Below are 20,448 nucleotides of genomic sequence, written 5' to 3'. Positions count from 1 at the left end.
GAAATCTAGTTTAAAAAAATATATTGTACTTGTATTTGGTGAATAGTAACTATATCATAATAAAAAATTCAAATCATATGAAAAATTTAAATAATTGAATATGATATTGTTATATTTGTCTTATTATAAATATATTTTACTCTTTTAAATCGATTAATTACCAAATAATATCGATGTTTTCATCGTTATATATGACAACAATCTCACAAACGTCACTTTTAACATTTCACATGATTTTTTTTTGCAGTTAAAATTATTGTTTTTTAAATTGGTTTATTTCCAAAAAAAAATTCCTTTACCTTAAAAGATTAAAAAAAAAAGATCAAGTATAATTTACATTATTAATAACACTGAATGTGATTCTGATTAATCGAAACTGTACCTGATTAAACAAAAAAAAAAAACAAACTGTCAAAAACCGAGAACGTCAAGACATTATATGTCACTTAGCAATCTCCCTCAATTCCACGACGGTTTTCATTTTACAATACTTTTTTCAGTTTTTCTTGGTAAATCCTGTGATGATTTATGTAACATCACAGAGTTTAATAGAATTATTTAAAAGAAGTTGGGTGGATATTACAGAGTCATATTTATTTGTATTTTAAATATAAGATTATAAAAACTAACCATGCCGCCCAAAAAAGCTGCTGCAGCCAGCAAAAAGACTGAGGCGAAGAAGAAGGACAAAGTTATAGAGGTAAGCATTGATGTTGGATATATATATTGTGCAGTAATACTTTTTTCTTACCATTAAAATGTTGTTAACCAACTGTTATCCATATTTTTTTATAAGAAAATTGCTACTCATGATAACATAATAGTCCTTAAGTATATATGAATACAGAATACAATTAAATGTATTTGTATCTTTGAATAATAAAAAATGTTAAATTCCCTTACTAGGATAAAACCTTTGGTCTCAAGAACAAGAAAGGTGCCAAACAACAGAAATTCATCCAGCAAGTGGAAAAACAAGTTAAAAGTGGCGGCATTCATCCAGCTAAGCCCATGGATGATAAGAAGAAGGATAAAGAACAGAAATTAAAGGAACAGAAAGAACTGGCCATGTTGTTCAAACCGGTGCAGACTCAAAAAGTTGAAAAAGGTTATAACCGACATCTATAGATTTAAGTGGTAGTGTCTACATTCAGACAATGCTTCACAACTATAAGCTCAAAGTTTTTATTAATAAAATTAAGCTGTTTGTTTTGAATGCAATATTCTCTTACACATACTGTGCTGTTATCTATAAAAAAAATAATTAATAAATATTTGCAGGTATTGATCCTAAGTCGGTGGTGTGTACATTCTTTAAGCAGGGCCAGTGCACGAAAGGAGACAAATGTAAATTCTCACACGACCTTAGCATTGAAAGAAAAGTATGTACATACATTTCCATAATAAGATTTGATATCATAATGTTACCATTAAGAGTAAATACATAAATGAGAAAATTTACTTTATTAAGAATATTAGCGAATCTTATGTTGAATAATTAATTTGATGGTTTCAAGGAATATTAATATAATCTGTGTTATATTTTAGGCAGAAAAGAGGTCGCTCTATGTAGATATGAGAGATGATGAAGACACTATGGACAATTGGGACGAGGATAAATTAAAAGAGGTTGTTGAGAAGAAACACGGGGAAGGCAACAAACAGAGACCAGGCACCGACATTGTAAGACATTATCTGTTGTATTATGTTACTTTAGATATAGTATATGAAGGGAGAGTCAGCAAAGAAATCTTTTCCTATAATTATAGTTTTATTTTTTATTAATTCAAATATTGCAATGAAATATCATAAAGAAAATATCTAACCCATCCTGATTGTGTTGGTGAAATTTTAATTCCAAAATTATTATTTTTTTTATATAAATTCAAATAAATCCTTTACAAACTAAAAAAGTATTATCAGTTATGATAAACAAACATTTATAAACCACATGCATACAGAAAACTGAAAGAAAAAAAATGTTCAGAGTGAGCATTCATACAGTTTTACTGAATGGAGGTCAGACTTTAGAGTGAAACAATCATGATTAAGTTGTATTATATGTTTTGATAAAAATGTTTTGGGCCAAAAATGTGGTTCAAATCTTACCTCGCTTTGTTTCACGACGAAAATTTCTCAACATTCCAAGGAAAGAAAAATTATTATAAAGATTTCGAACATAAACATGAAACAAAGCCTACTAAAGTATAGCTGCAGGTGCCCATCAGTACAGTGTGGCTGTACTCTGGGCTGTATACTTACGTTTTACACCAAACACAGAATCATTCACAATCTGAACTGAATCTCATTCTACCCAGAGTTTAGTTTCATTTTCTCTAACTCTCAAGAACTATTCATTGATTTATTATTTTAAAGTTTTTTTATCATCATCATCGTCATCATCAGCCTATCGAAGCCCACTGCTGAGCAAAGGCCTCTTCTCACATGGAGAAGGTTAGAGCATTAATCACCATACTTGCTCAAGACGGGTTGGCGATTTCATTCTTATAATTTGAAATTATAAGTCCAGGTTTCCTCACGATGTTTTCCTTCACCGTCCGTCAGTGGTGTCTAAATACTCTTAGAAAGTACTTATGAAAAGGTCACATTAGTGTTTGCCAGGTTTCGAACCCGCGCCCTCAGGTGTGAGAGGCGGACCTTTAACCTCTAGGCCAGCACGTCTTTTTTTTATATAATAGTATAATTTTTTGTCTGATGAGACATTTCGGTACACTTTTTCCATTCCTTATATTTACATAGATATCTGCAAAATTATGAATTACTCATCATTGTTCATAAAATGTTCGTATTTAGCTTAGAATATGTCTATATTACATAATTGCTATGTCTATCGGTTCTAATGATAGCTAATTTTTATCGGACGTCATATGCATTACATAGTTATTGTATGTTATAACTCTTAAAAATACACGCTTCATATAATAATCTAAATATGTTGTAGATTTGCAAGCACTTTTTGGAGGCTGTCGAGAAATCTAAATATGGTTGGTTCTGGGAATGTCCGTCGGGTACCAAGTGTATTTATAGACATGCCTTGCCGCCCGGCTTCGTCCTGAAACGTGATAAGAAGAAGTTGGAGGACAAGAAAAATGAGATTTCGCTTGTAGATCTCATCGAAAGGGAAAGAGCAGCGCTTGGACCTAATCAGACAAAAATAACGTTGGAGACATTCCTCGCTTGGAAAAAGAAGAAAATCAAAGAAAAACAGGTATTTAATATAGAATGTACTTAATGATGCAGGGAAAATACTGATATATTATTGGTTAAAGTTATATAAAGATGTTATAAGCGGGAAACAGTTTAATGCGCTATATGTGGGTTTTGATAGCAGTACGGAGTCAAGTCTGGGTCACAAGGTAGGGTTGTTTAGATTCAAAAGACACATCGAGGACATTTGGAACAATGCTTACTCCATAGTGTCATTAACAAATTTCTTAACTACAGTACTACTACTTATTAACTACAGTAATGTAACAGTTTTGATGCACAGAAAATTTAATGTTTGCAGCAACCTTACCTGATGAGTACATGAAAAATAAAATTAATATTTGTATTAATTTAATGAATGTCTCAATCGACAGGAAGCGTTCACGCAAGCCGAAGAACAGAAGAGGAATGACTTCAAGGCTGGTCGAGCTGTGGGCTTGTCTGGACGGGAGATGTTCGCCTTCGACCCGGCGCTAGCAGCGGATGACGATGATGATGAAGCCGTGGACCTGCGGTACTATGATGATGAAGAGGAACAAGACGACACGGAGTACAGGGACATACAGCTGGACCTCATCGGCATGGAAGCCGCGGAGGTATGTCATATGTCATGTCTATTACCACTACTAATGAAGCTATCAAGTCGATTGTTAAGTAAGATCCGGGGACTAACACCCATTTTGCATATTTTCTATTGGATACTCGGAACTGTTGATTATGAACGCATTTCAGTAGTAGTGGGCAGAAAGTGCTACACTCATGTGGTACCAGGTTAACCGTATAGCAGTAATTGCATTTGGTATCGGTTCCGCGTAAGATACGTTCTAGTAAATTTAAGCCCGCTTATCTTTTAGGGCGTATATTATTATTTAAGTATATACACTCACTACAATATATCTATGTCACACGACCCGAAGCTAAACACATAGTTTTGATTTGAGTTTGTTCGTGTAATAATAAAGAATTCTCGGTAATTTAATGGCGTCGAATATAATTCACTGCGCCCGGATAGAGGGCATAGGTTTAGTGACATGTTATTTTATCACAGGTGGATGGCAGCGGCACTAAAGCGACGGAAGACAGGTTGCAGCAGCTGAGTCAAGGGTTAGAGAACGGAGAGAAGCAACCAGCGAGTGCTGAAGATGGATCGACCGCCGTCCCTATCAATGAGAACCTGTTCCTCGACGAAGACCTGGACGAGGAGCTGCAAAATCTTGATCTGGAAGATTAGGGCCAATATAATGTTAAAATAAAATATTCGTGTTTCATTTAATATTGAATTTTTATTTAGATAAACGTATATATATTTTGTCCTACCCTCATTATTGAACAACTAAAGTAAGTTTAGTTTAGTATGTCAGTATGGTACGGCCAGCCACCTCGCGGGGTTGGTGATAGTGATCATGTCTATTTCTCCCTTCGAGAATCCTTTCATTGCCATCTTGGGAAGGACGTTTACGTTTATATGTGCGTATCCGTGGCCGCCGTACTCCAACTGCAAAAAGATGATAAAGAATGTTTTCGTCCTGATATTTACATAGAAAAGACTGCATTTGTTAATGATAACAATTTGTTGATAGGAAGTTTGATAAAGATATCCTCACCAATCTATGTTTGGTGTGTATGTCATGTGACATGAGAACTCTGTCGACTTTGCCTTCGTTCACGATCTGACGGATCATGTTTATTCTCTGCGCGTCTGAAGGCATGTCCGTAGCGACGTTCAGTTGGTAGAACGAAACCTCGGTACCGAACAGATCGAACTGGCAGTATGAACCGAGTTCAGCAAACTCCAAAAGCTTCACGGGATCCAGCAAAGTTCCTATAAGGCAAAGAAAATTACAAAGGATGAGATATTTCTTGGATCCAGTATAATATAACAATAGGATGGTTATACTTTAAAATAATTAATTGTCTTTTTCTACCAGGAGTTACTATTCGTTTTCAAAAAATATTAGGAAGACGTGACCTCCAGTGGGCTGTGCAAAATTCTAAGATATTTATAAAGATGATTGTTTTATGTTCTAACTTGTATATGTACGTACTATCCAAATGCGACATGACGGCTTTATCGGCTCGTCCGCCAGCTTCAGTGAATATACGTAGAATTTCTTCCGGCGCGTTCTCATCTCGATGTGGATGGAAACTGACGCCACACCTCACTTGCGTCTGCACCTCGCCGGCAGCTTTGATAGCCCTACGTTCGAAATCTACAAAATGATTTTGGTCTCTATTTGTTTTTCATATTTACTGGTGATGTGATTAATTTTTAGAATACTAAGTACCTCTTATGGGCCACACACTAGCTATTTCCCCCATAAAGCCGCTTTTGACTTCAGGATATCCCACACATCCGTTCGTCAATTCTTGAATCATATGGTTATACATATCCTCTACTTTATAATTAATTGTTTGGTGTTCTTGAACATCCTCTATATAGAAACCCGTTCCAGCGACCACGTGTACTCCTGTCTCCTCTGACACTTGTTTGTAAAAATGTATATCTCGTTCCAGACCTTCAGTAGAATTCTCCACTATAGTTCCTGTTCAAGTCAAGTCATTACGTTTATAATTTTAATTTTTATTTTATAGCAATATCTAAATAATTCCTATCATAAATACGCACCTCCATGGTGTAATTTATAATGTTTGACATCTTTACGAACGGCATTCTTAGCATTCTCATCGTTCAGCAATAAATTACTCTTATTGCTGTACGGATATTGTCTTATGTATCCCAAATGTTCACGCGGAAAATTCGGGTTTTCGCATTCATGGCGTATTTCGCTGGGTGGTTCTCGGTAAAAATGTGAAAATTTCATCGCTAAATGCTCATGTGTCAAAGTTTTTCCTAACCGTTCAGGACTTACGTCACCTAAAACTGTTTATTCAAATCATTGTTGATTTTTCGTATCATGAAATGGTTTTAAGTAATATAGTTAGGAAAATTAAGCTAATTTTCACTTTATATATAGTTTTAAATTTCTATAATTATTAATATGCCTCTAGTATTGTAATCACATGTTTTCATTTACAAACATGTATGTATATTTATCAAATTACAGATAAGTTTCATATAATTTGAGACGAGAAATAAACAATAGATACGTCAATGGTTAAGCTTACCCGTTTGGACCTTGAAGGACATGGTAAATTACATAAACGCGTAGCCTAAATAACTAAATTATTTTATAGCTTTACAAAAAATAAGTCTCCGCAGGGCGGCGGTAACGCAATAACTGACTATATTTATAAATAGATAACACATTACATAACATATATATACATTACTATTAGAAATTCCACGATATCTCGAGTATTTCAAAGATATTTAATGCTTCCGCTGACATAATTATTAAGTATGTGATGTCTTATAAAGACTTTTATGAAATACAACATTAGGTACTAGCTAAAAGTCATATATCTAGGTCTTTTTCGGATGTTGCTTTTATAACATTCTAGGACTTTATACGGTATTTTGTTGGCAGAACTAAAAAGTTAAAATTTGCGTTTGTTACTCCTCTAAACTATTAAAATGTTGTTAATATACCAATCAAGAGACTGTCTGCTTTGAGCGGCCGTTCATCCACAACCTCGTTCATTACATCAGGACTTTTGTTAATGTTTTATTTAAACCGAAACATATTTCTAGTTTAGGTAGCTACGGTGATTTTTTAACAACATACAATTTGTTGAAATCTGTATCCTGATTTTTCAGCTTGTTAAGAACATTGAACGTAAATCTGATTAAAATGCAACTAATTAGGTATTAAGTGAAACGTCCTTCTTAAATTTTCATTAAAATAAATATAAGCAAATTCCGCATTCGATTTGAGTTATTAAATTCAACAAGAAAATTCAAATTCAAGAAAAAATAAAGAATTTTATAAAACCGAATAATTTTGTGGAAATGTTTTTTTAAGTAATATTAAGTTGTACCAATATACATGCTTGCAATAACAGTTCACTTTGTTCAAGGACAGTTAGAAATATTGCCATGGAAACAACAACCGCTATTGTCTGAATATCGCAGTATTGCATTGTATTTTCTCTCTTTCAACTTATTGAAGATGCCTATATTAGTGAAGGATTATACGTGGATCCAAACTCCTACAAATATAAGCATACGTGTCCCCTTAGATCCAGTTTATAGAGAAAATGTAGATATGTTCACAGCTGATTGCTATATCAAAGCACATTTCAGTCCATATCTTTTGGAATTATTCTTATTACATGACGTAAACATTGAAAAGAGCAAATGTGTTGTAAACAAGAATATGATTTCAATGGATTTAGTCAAACGACAAGAGATTGATTGGGAAAATTTAGAAAAAAATATATCCAAGGAAGAAAAGAAAGCAATACGGCAACGAGTGTTAGAGGAGAGCCAAGAAAAAGCTAAAAAAGCGGCAGAAGAAAGAACGATCAAGAAGAATGAATTGGACAGATTCACCGTGCAAAGGGCCATGGATATAGATACACAACAACACGCGTTGATGGACTCGAGACGAGATGACGAGCGTCAGAAAGCTATGAGCGAGTTAGAAAAGTGGAAAGAGCGATCACATCAAGAAAATGATTTTAACAATGGGAATATGCTTGTTAATAATAAACAGTCAGGTGTTAAAATTGTCGAGTTGCCAGACTCGGACACAGAATCAAAAGATAAAGCGAAAGATGTGGCTCCACAACCTTCCAAACGTCAATTGACTCCAAAATCACCGCCGAAAACTGTCGTGAAGTCTGAATATGTCGATAAGAAAAAGCAGGAAACAGCTACAAGAGTTTTACCGAAGTTAAGGCAAATGATGCAATTGGAGATAACACACACGAAGCGCACTTTTCCCACTCCCAGCAGGGAATCCACGGCGCAAGAAGAAGAGGCGTGGCTTAAGAATATTACGTTAGCTCGTAGGGCTACAGGTGGTTTATTTGATATAAGCTTTGGATAAGTTTAGAGGTATGTTCGTATAAGTTTTTATATAATATTTTTTTTTATTAAGGTTTCGTTTCGGAAGACCTTCGTCCAGAAGAGCAAGATCCTCAGTGGTGTAAAGAAAAAGGTGATGAGTTCTTTCGTTGTGGTAACTTTTTGGGAGCAATCAGCGCTTACACTCATGGTATTACTCTGTCCGAAAAGCTGCCCAGCCTCTATGCAAACAGAGCCGCTGCACATTTCGCTTTAGGGAACTTTAACAAATGTGTAAGTTATCATCTTAAATTGTATATAGGATATTTAAACAGCCATGCTTGATGGCAGCCATAGATAGTAGCCGATGTATGGCCAGATTGTATTATGTGCTAACAGTCTGTTGGTATGTATTTAAGTTATAATCTATATATAAACGTATTGCAAAATGCAATTTTTAATCAGGATGGCGTACACGTTTGGTAAAATAGTAAAATGTTTAGTCGATTAAGGACCTAGGATAGCATATTTCGTTTCCAGGCGAATGATTCTTCCACGGCGCTGGATTTAATGAAGCCAGCTTGTGAGGGGAACCGTCAGAGTCGTGCCAAATGTATTGCTCGACGAGCGGCCGCGCTTGCCAGAATGGGCTACTTGAACAAAGCCATCGATGAAATGAAGGCAGCTTCAAAGTTGATGCCAGAAGATGAGAAAATCAAAAAGGATATTCATAACATGGAAAGAGCCTGGGAGCAAAATCCAGATTCCGATTAAAGTATTTATTATAATGTGTTCCGCGAGTTCATTAAATAATATTAGGATTATTTCTTAAATAACAATGTCATTCACTTCCGAACGTAACCTCTATAATATTAAGAAATAAACTATTACACAATATTTAATTTTTATTCTATTGCTCTAAGACTTTTTGGTTGAGTCCAAGGTTGTTTAATAATGCTTTCGGTGACGGATCCCTTCCTCGGAACCTTCTGAAGACCTCGCTAGGATGGCAGCTGCCGCCGGTCGTGAGGAAAGTGTCTTTGTATCTCTTACCCACTTCCAGTATATCTTGATCCGTGTCCCTGGCCTCTTCGAAGGCACTGTAAATGTCGGCAGCGATCATCTTAGACCACAAATGGCAATAGTAGGCCGCTCCCCATTCCTCAGAGAAAATCTTGGTGAACGAAAGTATATGTGAATTGTATTTGTCAAATGGCAGTGCTATATATTTGGGCCACAACTCTCGCACGATATCCCTCCAGAAAGTTGTTTTCGAGTGTAAATCTAGATCTAGGCGTGATAGATATAGCTCCTGGCACAAATCGTAACCAGACATGTGTTTGCGGACATTCTGCAGATTTTGGACACTTTCATCCGGAAGAGGTTCGTCAGTTCTGTAATGGCCACTGATTGCTCGGATAGTGTGCGGATGGTAGAGCCAGTGCGTCATCACCTGGCCGCAAACTTCAGCAGCGTCCCATTCAACGTTCGAGAGACCCGCAACCTCGGAATAATTGGCTCTAGCCAGTAAATGCCGCAAAGAATGTCCAAACCGTTGAAACAGTACATTGACTTCTTTAAATGAAAGTAGGGATTGCTTCCCGTCTGATGGCGGTTGGAAGTTGAAGATTAGAGCCGAAAGTGGGTTTGTGCTGGTGAATGTGCTTTTATTTCGTATGGACACATGCCAACCCGCGTCGTCGTACACACGTATTTTCTCATCCTGCCTAGCGTAAGGGTCGAAGTACAACCCTGAAATCGGTTCGTTACTGCCTTCGTCATAGATATCATAGAATTTTACGTCCTTGTGCCAAGTATGCGCCTCTGGTCTTTCAACGATCTGAATCCTGAACAGTGTGCTGCATAAATTGAACAGACTGTTTATTACTTTGGGTAGTGGGAAGTATTCCCGGATTTTATTCTCATCGAAGTTGTATAATGACCATTTCTGCTTCCTTTGCCAGTAGGGAATATCCCAGAGCTGTAGTTTATTGTCAAATCCCCTTTCTTTTGCAAAATGTTCTAACATTTCCAGCTCAACATCTTGCATTGGACGAGCATTACTTAAAAGCGTGTCAAGCATATTTGTAACATTCTCAATGGAGCCAGCCATTTTGGTTTCCATACTCATATCAACAAAGGTGTCAAAACCCAAGATTTTCGCTTGCTCGGCTCTAGAATCACGTAATTTCTCAATATGCGTACTAGTTTCCAATTCCTTATTGCCATAACCGGAACATCGTTGAACATGGGCCTGCCATGCGTTCCAACGTAAACTTCTATCTGGACAGTACTGCATGAAGGGTTCATAAATGTGCGGTTGCAGAGTCAATTTCCAAGGACCTTTGCTAGCGTCATTACTGGCGGACATACTCATAGCAAGGTTTTCAGGAAATTCTTTAGCCACTTGTTCGTCATTGATAAAACAGCTAAACAGTTTAGTTGCAGCATTTACTTTCTCCCTTATAATGTTTTTCTCCTTCTGCTGATTATTCAGCACATTGTTGAGTCTCTCACGCTTCACTCCTTTAATGTCCAAACCGTTGAGTCTGCCTTCAAGTATATATTTATCTAAAAGCCGTTGCTCTTCATCTGTTAATTTTTTCAAACGGTTTTTTTCATTCACAGCTGCATGGAATATGGGAATGCTGTTAAACTTTGCCAACCTCGCTTTATGTGCCCTTTGATGTATTTGTATGTATGACTTTGTTGGCATGAGGGAGCTGTTCCCTAGATATAATGTTTTAGCCATACCCCACGTTAGTTCTAATTGGTTGTCCAGTTTCTCTAAAGGCTGGAATATTTCAACAAATGCGTTCTTGCAGTTCGCGCTGGACTCCTCAATTTGTCTGACTCCATTTTCATATTCCATACTTTGTTTACTGATAGTTGCAATGCATTTTTCAATTGTTATATCATTAAACTCGGGCAAGCCATTGTTTGACAGAAGGGTGTCTTTTTCCCCATCCTCCCCAATCTCTGGAATTCTGGAAAAGTGGGATAACAATATGTTTTATAGGAAATTCCAAAATAAATGCACAAAAATCAGAAGTTAAAATTAAATGATTCACATGTGAATGAAAAGAAAGTTCATAAGCTAAGTAAGTAAGTAAGTCATTACATATGCTGTAATTTAATATCATAAATAAGACAGTTTTATTTTCATCAGACAAATATGAATCATAAAACCCAAAATATGCTTTAATATTAGAAACATAATTGTGTTTTTAGAAATAGTTTTTAAAAAAATATAAGACTTATTTAGAAATATTGCCTATTAATCAAAAGTTTATAGTTGTATGTGATCCCCAAATAGGAAATCGATTTTTTATGTTTATTGCTTTAGGATAGTTAGCCTAAATTTTTTTGTCTTTATATCGATCCTCTCATCTATCTTGATATTAATACATTAATGAAGTGATTATTTACAGGTACAAAGTTATCAAAAACCGTTTTATAACATTTTAATGCAACTTTCATTAACTTACAACACAACATATCCAGAATGACGTTTGCTTTGATAAAAAGGTCCTTTCATGTATCGAGTAACCACATTACTACGTAAAAATGAAGCCATTTTAATAAAATATTGATATAAAATTATTTCATAATATGATAATATTCGCCGCAAGATGAATTAAAAGTGACATAAAATTCTTTGACAGACGTTTTGGCAATCTGACATTTTAGTATAGTATAGAAAAAAAATCATAGACAATGGAGTTATGTATACTAACCGTATAATAGTATTTTTTTGTTCGAATTCTATACTAAATACCATAAAAATACATGACAGTAAAATGAATGCAGCTTTTATAACATCACCTCAATGTTTTCTTATCAAACTCTTGTGCTGTATTATGGCTGGAGTTGGAGTCTGATCAAAGCAGATTAGCAGAGCAGCCAAGGAAGTGCATTTATTAATGTGTAATAGTGCTTTATTTATCATGTTTTATGTCCTCTCATTAGCAGAATGAATTTGAAATGAATAATTAAATATCTTATTTGCTGTCCATATTATCGATATCCCATTTTCAGTTAATTTTGTTGACATTAAAAACATGATTATAAAATCGTTAATCAAATGCCTAAAGTACAATAATTTACAGTAAGTAAAGTTTCAAATTCCTCGGCTCTTATAAACAACCCTTAATATTCTTTAAACTTTGTAATGCCCACACTATTTTAATATTTTTTTTAAGCTCTTCATTAAATTTGGTAGTAAGTTAATAAATTATCTAATATAAAAAAAATATATAATCGCTTGTTTCTTTTAAATTATAGTTTTTGAGGTTTCATCTAAAGAACTTTTTATTTATTTTTTTCTTTCGTCTATGAAGGCTAAGAAAGGTCGAGGTGGCCTAGAGGTTAAAGGCCCGCCTCTAGTGCATGAGGACGCGGGTTCGAAACCTGGAAAGTAGCAATGTGATTTTTCCGAATTATATGTACTTTCTTAGAAAATTTAAACATCACTGACAGACGGTCAAGGAAAACATCGTGAGAAAACCTGGACTTATAATTTCAAATTATAAGTTTAAAATCGCCAATCCGCCTTGAGCAAGCGTGGTAATTAATGATCTAACCTTCTCCATGTGAGAAGAGGGCTTTGCTGAGCAGGGCGCTCTGATAGGCTGATGATGATGATGATGATGAAGGCTAAAAGAATTTATGTTATCTCAAAAGAGTTTTGCTTATTGTAGTGCTATAATAATTAATTAAAAAGCAAATAAATGGTAATAATTTATAAATTAGATTTATTCATAAAAGAATTTAGTTCAAGACAACAAATTCAACTTTTTCCTCATCCTTATCCATAATGGTAACTATGTCTTCTGCAAGAGATACGTTTACCATTTGACATGTACATAATGCGCTGCAATTTTTACAACTTTTATTTTTGTCTTCTTTATTCGATGTCGAGCCGGATTCCTTTACTGGCGGGCTACAGCAGAAATCGGTATCTAACCCCATCTTTTCGCCATCTTCTAAAGTCTGGGGTAAGTGCTGATTTAATGTCTCTGGTAGAAGTAAACTTGCTATGCCACCAGCTACTAACAACGCTCCCATAATTATTAGCGGTAGGACCATGATGTCGGATCCCTACAAATATTCGTTGTTAATACGATTATAGATTCTAATAAATGTCATTACGATTAAACTAAGAAGAAATAGTAACAAAATAAAAAGATTTAACTAAGTTACGTTTCTAATAGACTTACCAAATAATTAACTAGTGGAATAAATATAGGTCCTAACATCCCCAAAACGGAACTCAGACTCATACCGAGACCTCTAACAACGGTAGGATACAGTTCTGAGGCCATTAGTGGCAGCACCACGAACGCTGAGGAGATACCCATTTTGCCGACGCAATAGAGAGCGAGGGTCACGTTTGTTTCTGTAATTTAATAAGGTTTTTATTATGTGGGGATTCCAGAATATACGCCCTTATTTAGTGATGTTCATTACTGACCATGTTGAACTAAAAATGTTGTCAAACATGCGATTCCTCCTACAACCATGCTCATACAAAGCGTCCATCTTCTTCCAAGTCTTTCCATTGATGGCCAGAGAAACATATATGTGGGTAGTTCCACCACACCAGCTAAGAAGAAATTCAAATATTCGTCACCCCCTAGAACAGGTGCGTAATACGAAAGACCCACATACACGCTGGTGTTAGTGAACCAAATAAATGTGATGATAATCGTTTTTTTCCTCAAGTTGGGAGTTCTAAACAGATCTAGGATTCCATATTTTCTGGACTTTTCTTTTTCTAAGTCCTGTTTCAACTTGTCAGATTCGTATTTACGTCGTAGATGCACCATGTAATTTGCTGGTAGAGATTTTCCATTTATCCTAAATTAATTTTGACACATTTAAAATGTAATTAAATAAGTAGTGACTTGTTGTATGAGAAGAGGAAATGGATATATACCTGGCCATTTTCTTTAAAATAACTTCAGCCTTTTCGAATTGACCTCTAGCTAATAGCCACCTAGGGCTTTCTGGCATTGGCCATAGATAAAGGAAAAACACTAGAAACGGCATAGTGGTGGCTAAAGCTAGGTGACGCCAGTCACGAACTAAGTAGACTACAGCAGATAGCAAAATAAGCCCCAAAGAGTAAGCGATATTGGAGAGAATGGTACATAAAGTTCTACATTTAGGTCCTACTAGTTCTATAGCTGTAAAAATATATGTATTTAATTAATGACGTAAACACAGTTCAAAATAAAAGTTATTTAACACACAATATAATTAAAATGATAAAAAAAACATAGACCAACTTTTTTTTACCATACACACCCAGAACGTAAGGAGTGGCCATTATTGCTGGTACTGTAAATCCGACTCCAAATCTGTATACAATCCAAATGTAATAATTTTGAGCGAATGCGGTGGCTATTCCGAAAATGGATTCAATTATAAGATAAATAAAGAAAGACGGCTTTCTTCCAAAGGTATCCTGGAGGTAGCCGAATATATAATTGCCGATGATCCCACCGACCGCCAGTAACACGAGACCAAGAGTTGGGTAAAAGTCTTTATTGCACACTAGACTCCACTGAAATTTTGATTTCATTGATAAAACCATAAAAAAATACATGATAATTAAATTTTATTACAGCGAAGATTACTTTTATATGTACATGCTTCTTAGTTTTTAAGATATTTATTCAGTAAAGTTTATAGTTGTTAAAAGTCTCACCTCCGAAACTACGGTTGTTTGATTGGTTTCAAAAGTCCACCCGTCCATACATGGAACGATCTCAGCTAAAACTGGCGTTTCTATATTCGGGTAATTTTCTATAACATTGCTGTAGTTCAATTTATACATGTTGCATTGAGAATATTCGAATTCTCCGTTTTTCAATTCGAGAGGTATACTAGAAGGGGAATATATATTTGTACACACGAATATTTCGCTAATGTTGTGGCTAGGCAGAATTGTTTTTTGTCCATTTAATAAGTATTCATTTTAGGGGTTCGAATTAAAAAAATATTTTAGCCTACCTGAGATTCTTAATCAAGTCTAAGTTATTAAGTGATTCAAGATCAGGGACATTACACCAGTGCTTCACATCTGAAGCCATGAAAAGTTGAGCATACGCGTGAAAACCGCACGGTATGACTGCTGGCAGTAGAATGAAATAGACAACCAATTTCTGGTACCGTCCAAAGGTTCCGACATCTTCGAGTATGGCGTCAAAATCCATTGTTTCCTAAGTAGCAGAATCTATTAAAATTTAATTTAAACCCTTTATTTTGTATAGTAGTTTATAAGGCTTTTTCATTATTACGTAAAAGCTTACCCACGCTAGCGTTTTCTGTTGGTTCAGAGTTAGTTAACTAAAAATGTATTCCCGGAGTCGCTTTTGTCTACATTGTCCAGTGTGAACCGATCGACTGTTGCAACGTACGAATATGTAGGGACCTATACTTAGGACCCTAAACACAATCGTTTATATATACAGTGGGTTTAGAAAACTCCACCATATTTTTTTACCCTGATAAGAGTGTATGTTGATTCTTTTCGTTTTAAGAAAAATTTATAATGTTTTTGAAAATTTTATGTGAGTTATTTCGTACCAACTCCACGTTTATTATGTATTACATACATTTAGTAGGTACGTTGAGTTATATTTTTTACGCATTTATTAAACAAACACAAAAAAATAAAGCATCTCTACAGAATCCTATTTTCAGAATACAATCACTATTGATCGTGTTTTATAAATATTACTAAGTTTCAATCAGTCATAATTATATTAATTTGTAACGATTGTGGTTTAAAAAACATTTTCGAACTGTACTTATATTTATTTTTTCTTACTCTTATAATGCACATGCAGTATTTACAGAAATAAATTCTTTTCAACGAGATGTCGCCTGAAATGAACTGGTTTTTTTCGAAGCGTCCTTATTTTGAAAAATGCTCGTTTCAAATTTCATACGAGTTATTGGTTAGTATACATAACTATCTGAGATGTATACAAATTTCTTTTTTACACTTCAAAAGTGTACTTTTTTCATAGATACATCGAGTAAAACGTGGACGATTGTTTTCATGGTGTAAAATGTACAATTTATAATAATAGTTTTTCTATTGAATAGTCAATGGACATCACCCAATATAAGTCATGGGATGCGTATGCGCAATTATCTCATTTGTAGAGCAGTCAGTCAATTCGATTAGTAATATAATTGGAGTAGCGAAAGGCCAGTTGTGACTTGTCAAGGTCGTTGTTGATGAAACAATGGCTATCATCCAATGATGGCATGTCAAAGAGATATCAAACATATTTGATTATATAACAGCAATGTATTAGATTCAGCGTGGGAAATTACAAATAACGTGAATCCACAAGGCTCTGTCATGGTCGATAGTTATTTATTAGGAAATATTACTGAAAAGTTACATCAATACTAAAAGAAATATATATAAGTTAGTGGAGAAAAAAACAACAATAGTGGTAATTATTGTGTCATGAATAATTTATTAACAATTTTTTTTTAATTATTATATTCAATATAAAATTTATAAAAATGTCAAACCTTACATTGCATTGTCAGCTACGTTTCATTTTAGTATATAAAATAAATTGCTAAAGTGACCAAATTCTGACACAAAGCAATTTATTACAAAAAGCTTGTATCAGTAACGTTCGTTCTTAAAAATACAATAACTTGATGTCACCACAACCTACAGATATAATAACAGACACATCGTGACCCCGATCTATATCTTATGGCACATCTTCCTGTACCACTCGGGGTCATTCTGCGCGACCTCATCTGGCCGTCCTCCGTGGTGTCTGTAATGGAACTCAGACACCCCTCGCCCCGGGACGCCGTTCACCACAAACTTGCAGAAGCGCTCCACCATTCGGGCGTCCCAATCTTGAGACACAAAGTGTATAGACTCGTATTCCACCAACACCTAGTAGATAACAATTCAATCTTTGTGTAAAGTTTCAGAGGCACTTATAATATTAATTGTTAGAATCAGCATTCTGGAGTCGAAGTTAATAGTGAATTTATAAATAAATATAGCTTGAATGTCAAACCTGAGCCAACATACCCAAAGCTTGTTATGATTCTTGAGCTTCTAAATAATGTTCTCTAAAAAAACTATTGTTATTGTTAAAAAAGCTTAGTTAACCCACTGAGGAAATAATTCATTTACCTGAACAATGTAAACAACATCTCCAGCCTTTATCCTGAACGCGTAGTCTTTAGGCGCGGCGCCGCCCTCCCCGTGTTGGTACAACTGCATCTCCACCCACTCGACAGACAAAGTCTCACCGCTCGGAAGAACAACGTAGCCGACCTCCATGCTACCATGATCAAAAATAAAGCAAACAGTAGCTACCGATCGAATCTCAGTACAGGATTTCAATTTTAACAAAGATTTGGCAACTTGTTATCGAGAAATCGTCGTTGATCGTTAATGATCCTACGATCGATTTTTCTTAAATTAATTATAGAAACTGTCAATGTTTCCGAGTAGTCCTCTAAAAAACAGTTTAGACTTAGCTTTAGTTTAATGTCTGCTTTGAGAAATTAAGATATCAATTAACTTATATATGTATAACAATAGTAACTGAAAATCTTAACTTTTATTTAAACTTTAATAAATAACGTTTCATACACTATTTATTTAAGTTTAATTTAAAAAATTCTACTTAAGTATTAGTAAGACAATTTTAAACAAATTCTGTGAAATGTTTGTTTCCAATACATTTGGGACTCACCGTGTCGCGGTGGAAGGCTGACAGATGACTCCAACGCTGATGTTGGTGCCGTCGTTTAAGAAAATATGATGGAAGGCGTATCTGTGCATAAGCGTCCAGTCCCGCTTTTGCCCTTCAGAAAAAATATGGAAATTTATTATCACATAAAAGCTGGCCAATTATTCTTCGAGTTAGGAGAAGTTGAGGTCCCAGTCATCATAATGAGCTAGAGATTTAACAATTAGCTATTTTATATTTTACTTTTGAAGGTATCTTTATTCATGTAATTAAAATCAGAGATAGAGTAAGATAATTTTCTAACAAATCGTTATGACAAATACTGAATTTTATAAGCCTCACCAAAGCTGTGATCCCTGAACGAGGGTAAGGTGAATTCAAAGGATTCCTTTTCAATAGTAAATTTACACTTCATTACGCCGAACTGTTCATAGTGAGATTGGTGAGCTCTAAAACATATAATAATTTCTTAATTATCACTTGTACATTTACCTAAAATTAAATTACTTTAAATATGTCAATTAAACGAAAATTTTAGTTACGTTTTCAGGTTATTAAAGTATTTTCGACTCCACTTTTCTCTTGCAATTGATCGGATTACAGCTGGAGGGTGTAAATCGGTGTCGTAATCAAAGTAGTTGCTCGTCGCTGTCCATTCACCATTGAATTCTACTTCTACTATTTTGCTGGGCTCATTTTGATACCTTGATAAAAAATATTTAGTATAATTATCGTAGTATATTTATATTATGAATATATATGCACATAAGCATAAAAGGAGGTATGTTCAATATTAGTAGTGCTAGAGAAAAAAATTACCAAAGAAGAATTAAGTCTACAACAATCTGCTTTTAGGTCAATAGGAAGAAGTTGAGATCGTGGGGTATTAAAGATAAGATCAATAACCAAATACTCAGTTTGATTTTAAGAAAAGCGCCCTTGAAAAAAAAAGAGCAACATTATATAGGGTCTTATCATTAGTTAGACCAGATTTTGTGCTAATTTGAAAGTGGTGTAAGAGCGAAGGGAGGAATTAAGGTAATGACTACGTTACCCTTACTCCAAAAAAAGCTAGCTATGATATAATACAAATACATCGACTCATATATAATCTGTAGTCACATAGGCTCTACAGTCTACAACATAAGCTTACTACAACAAGTATTTAACTGCATACCACATAGGTCCTTTATAAGAGACGGTCCATTTCTTCATCGGTTCCGCGGGGGTAATAAGAACCCCTTCAGCTCCAAATTCACCGATTTGAGCACCGAAGAGGACCGTGTCCGGAATCTTTTTACTGCACAAAAGTCCTTTTCCTGGCAACTATTTATTTAAATTTAATATATTAGTTTCTAAGTGATCTGGTATACCTTCATAATAAAGATATTTGTGTAGTCATAACGACAAACGTCAAACGGAAACAATGCTTCAATTACCCCAATGTAGAAAAGTCCATTGCACATTCCCAAAGGCCGTCTCTCACAACCAGCGATTACATATATTCCCTTGTCATGTTCGTCCTTTTTTGCGGATATGAAAAATACCGCATCGAAAGCCTGTAACAGTAGTGTTGCTATCATTATACGCACAATTAAATTGTTTTGTTATAAGGCGACTTTTTGAAGTGAAAATTCCAACAAGGTTGGGTTAAACCTTAAACTCCTGGAGTGGGGGAATAGAAAGAGAAGGAGCGAAAACAAATTGGTGGGTCACTTGTGTATTGTAAGCAATGTTAATAAAGTTCGTTTTAAACAAACAGTTTGAGTTCACTAAAAATCGATTGGGGTAGAAATCCTATTCCTAGAATTCCTATTTTCATTTAAACATAACGAAGTTTCGTTTTTTCCGCGCGGAGGGACTCCACGCACTAATTTTCTTTTATTTCTCCACACGGAGAGAACATTGGAACAAATGGTTAGGTAATTGCGACTTGTTACCTTAGCGTGGTCACTCAGGGGCTGAGCCTTGTCCATTTCTTTCGGGTCTGAGATAGCCTTCACACCTTGACCCGCTCCACCATCAGCACCAACCGCTTTGCTCTTATTCGAGTACTGTTACAAATAATTAACTAGTTAAAGCGGATCATTAATTATTTTATTACATATTTTGGAAAAATATTATATAAAAACGTACCTAGTATCTACATAGTTAAGATTATTTAAGATTGATAATGTTAATTAAATTTTTCGAGCGATATAACATAGGACGTTAAACTCGGTGTAAAGCGAACAAGCAAACGAATGTAGAGTATAGCCGTTTTGATTGAACTAATACTGACTGTTTAAACTCTTATACCATAGTTTAGTTAGGAATTATTCTTATGATTTTATATTATAAATTAAAATAAACTTACCCGTCTATAATAATAAATACAGGAAAAGGCGACATATTTCAAATAGTACCACTTTCCTGCTACAGTATACACGCCGAATATCGGCTCGGGATCTTTTCTCTTTAGATAAATCACAATAAATACTATAAATATAACAGCTGTGATGAGTAAAGGTGTCATTTTGTGAGTATTTAATAAACGATTGCATTGGATTTTAAATT

The 20,448-nt window shown here is 34.9% G+C and overlaps 6 protein-coding genes across 7 annotated transcripts; 2 read left to right on the top strand and 4 right to left on the bottom strand.

Annotated features, from left to right (window-relative positions):
* Window positions 1–435: 435 nt before the first annotated feature.
* Window positions 436–4,501, top strand: LOC116772494 (zinc finger CCCH domain-containing protein 15 homolog). Its single transcript, XM_032664706.2, has 7 exons — window positions 436–700; window positions 907–1,108; window positions 1,282–1,382; window positions 1,549–1,683; window positions 2,963–3,229; window positions 3,603–3,824; window positions 4,277–4,501. The coding sequence occupies exons 1-7, from the start codon at window positions 632–634 to the stop codon at window positions 4,457–4,459; spliced, it is 1,179 nt and encodes a 392-aa protein (XP_032520597.1). The 5' UTR covers window positions 436–631; the 3' UTR covers window positions 4,460–4,501.
* On the bottom strand, window positions 4,492–6,491 carry LOC116772495 (phosphotriesterase-related protein). The gene is made up of 6 exons (XM_032664707.2): window positions 6,355–6,491; window positions 5,855–6,109; window positions 5,514–5,771; window positions 5,274–5,438; window positions 4,833–5,050; window positions 4,492–4,723 (listed from the first exon to the last, which is right to left on the bottom strand). Exons 1-6 carry the CDS (start codon window positions 6,374–6,376, stop codon window positions 4,586–4,588), a joined length of 1,056 nt encoding a protein of 351 aa, XP_032520598.2. The 5' UTR covers window positions 6,377–6,491; the 3' UTR covers window positions 4,492–4,585.
* A 742-nt stretch (window positions 6,492–7,233) lies between these two features.
* Window positions 7,234–9,034, top strand: LOC116772372 (dynein axonemal assembly factor 4-like). Its single transcript, XM_032664540.2, has 3 exons — window positions 7,234–8,151; window positions 8,232–8,431; window positions 8,678–9,034. Exons 1-3 carry the CDS (start codon window positions 7,299–7,301, stop codon window positions 8,909–8,911), a joined length of 1,287 nt encoding a protein of 428 aa, XP_032520431.2. The 5' UTR covers window positions 7,234–7,298; the 3' UTR covers window positions 8,912–9,034.
* LOC116772371 (uncharacterized) lies at window positions 8,902–11,793 on the bottom strand. The gene is made up of 2 exons (XM_032664539.2): window positions 11,626–11,793; window positions 8,902–11,124 (listed from the first exon to the last, which is right to left on the bottom strand). Exons 1-2 carry the CDS (start codon window positions 11,712–11,714, stop codon window positions 9,048–9,050), a joined length of 2,166 nt encoding a protein of 721 aa, XP_032520430.2. The 5' UTR covers window positions 11,715–11,793; the 3' UTR covers window positions 8,902–9,047.
* Window positions 11,794–12,885: 1,092 nt separating this feature from the next.
* Window positions 12,886–15,645, bottom strand: LOC116772431 (beta-alanine transporter-like). 2 transcript variants are annotated; one of them, XM_032664625.2, is made up of 8 exons: window positions 15,454–15,645; window positions 15,155–15,377; window positions 14,850–15,027; window positions 14,447–14,705; window positions 14,076–14,325; window positions 13,611–13,996; window positions 13,357–13,535; window positions 12,886–13,237 (listed from the first exon to the last, which is right to left on the bottom strand). In XM_032664625.2, exons 2-8 carry the CDS (start codon window positions 15,355–15,357, stop codon window positions 12,908–12,910), a joined length of 1,785 nt encoding a protein of 594 aa, XP_032520516.2. In that variant the 5' UTR covers window positions 15,358–15,377; window positions 15,454–15,645; the 3' UTR covers window positions 12,886–12,907. The 2 variants fall into 2 exon arrangements, with proteins under 2 accessions (XP_032520516.2, XP_032520517.2); XM_032664626.2 differs by having other exon boundaries at window positions 15,155–15,363.
* Window positions 15,646–16,629: 984 nt separating this feature from the next.
* LOC116772433 (uncharacterized) lies at window positions 16,630–20,445 on the bottom strand. Its single transcript, XM_032664629.2, has 9 exons — window positions 20,249–20,445; window positions 19,833–19,946; window positions 19,332–19,451; window positions 19,070–19,218; window positions 18,435–18,596; window positions 18,235–18,341; window positions 17,896–18,007; window positions 17,328–17,478; window positions 16,630–17,081 (listed from the first exon to the last, which is right to left on the bottom strand). Exons 1-9 carry the CDS (start codon window positions 20,405–20,407, stop codon window positions 16,881–16,883), a joined length of 1,275 nt encoding a protein of 424 aa, XP_032520520.2. The 5' UTR covers window positions 20,408–20,445; the 3' UTR covers window positions 16,630–16,880.
* Between the last annotated feature and the right edge of the window lie 3 nt (window positions 20,446–20,448).

This window comes from Danaus plexippus, chromosome 12 (assembly GCF_018135715.1).
Source record: "Danaus plexippus chromosome 12, MEX_DaPlex, whole genome shotgun sequence".
Taxonomy (NCBI): domain Eukaryota; kingdom Metazoa; phylum Arthropoda; class Insecta; order Lepidoptera; family Nymphalidae; genus Danaus; species Danaus plexippus.
The sequence above is the reverse complement of the archived record's forward strand: the minus strand, read 5'-3'. Positions and strand labels throughout refer to the sequence as shown.

What these genes read in the sequence shown, in the direction of transcription:
- LOC116772433 (XM_032664629.2), bottom strand. Translation starts at nt 20,407, where the DNA reads ATGACACCTTTACTCATCACAGCTGTTATATTTATAGTATTTATTGTG. An exon ending in CCCTGAGTGACCACGCTAAG is followed by an intron (nt 19,452 to 19,832) that starts GTAACAAGTCGC and finishes CTACTGTTACAG; the next exon opens with GCTTTCGATGCGGTATTTTT. An exon ending in ATGTTGTTTACATTGTTCAG is followed by an intron (nt 17,082 to 17,327) that starts GTAAATGAATTA and finishes GTTATCTACTAG; the next exon opens with GTGTTGGTGGAATACGAGTC.
- LOC116772494 (XM_032664706.2), top strand. Translation starts at nt 632, where the DNA reads ATGCCGCCCAAAAAAGCTGCTGCAGCCAGCAAAAAGACTGAGGCGAAG. An exon ending in AGAGACCAGGCACCGACATT is followed by an intron (nt 1,684 to 2,962) that starts GTAAGACATTAT and finishes AATATGTTGTAG; the next exon opens with ATTTGCAAGCACTTTTTGGA. An exon ending in AGAAAATCAAAGAAAAACAG is followed by an intron (nt 3,230 to 3,602) that starts GTATTTAATATA and finishes CTCAATCGACAG; the next exon opens with GAAGCGTTCACGCAAGCCGA.
- LOC116772371 (XM_032664539.2), bottom strand. Translation starts at nt 11,714, where the DNA reads ATGGCTTCATTTTTACGTAGTAATGTGGTTACTCGATACATGAAAGGA. An exon ending in CATTCTGGATATGTTGTGTT is followed by an intron (nt 11,125 to 11,625) that starts GTAAGTTAATGA and finishes CCACTTTTCCAG; the next exon opens with AATTCCAGAGATTGGGGAGG.
- LOC116772372 (XM_032664540.2), top strand. Translation starts at nt 7,299, where the DNA reads ATGCCTATATTAGTGAAGGATTATACGTGGATCCAAACTCCTACAAAT. An exon ending in GTTAGCTCGTAGGGCTACAG is followed by an intron (nt 8,152 to 8,231) that starts GTGGTTTATTTG and finishes TTTTTTATTAAG; the next exon opens with GTTTCGTTTCGGAAGACCTT. An exon ending in TAGGGAACTTTAACAAATGT is followed by an intron (nt 8,432 to 8,677) that starts GTAAGTTATCAT and finishes TTTCGTTTCCAG; the next exon opens with GCGAATGATTCTTCCACGGC.
- LOC116772495 (XM_032664707.2), bottom strand. Translation starts at nt 6,376, where the DNA reads ATGTCCTTCAAGGTCCAAACGG. An exon ending in CGTCATGTCGCATTTGGATA is followed by an intron (nt 5,051 to 5,273) that starts GTACGTACATAT and finishes TTTGCCTTATAG; the next exon opens with GAACTTTGCTGGATCCCGTG. An exon ending in TACACACCAAACATAGATTG is followed by an intron (nt 4,724 to 4,832) that starts GTGAGGATATCT and finishes ATCTTTTTGCAG; the next exon opens with TTGGAGTACGGCGGCCACGG.
- LOC116772431 (XM_032664625.2), bottom strand. Translation starts at nt 15,357, where the DNA reads ATGGATTTTGACGCCATACTCGAAGATGTCGGAACCTTTGGACGGTAC. An exon ending in GGCCACTCCTTACGTTCTGG is followed by an intron (nt 14,326 to 14,446) that starts GTGTGTATGGTA and finishes ATATTTTTACAG; the next exon opens with CTATAGAACTAGTAGGACCT. An exon ending in ATTTTAAAGAAAATGGCCAG is followed by an intron (nt 13,997 to 14,075) that starts GTATATATCCAT and finishes AAATTAATTTAG; the next exon opens with GATAAATGGAAAATCTCTAC.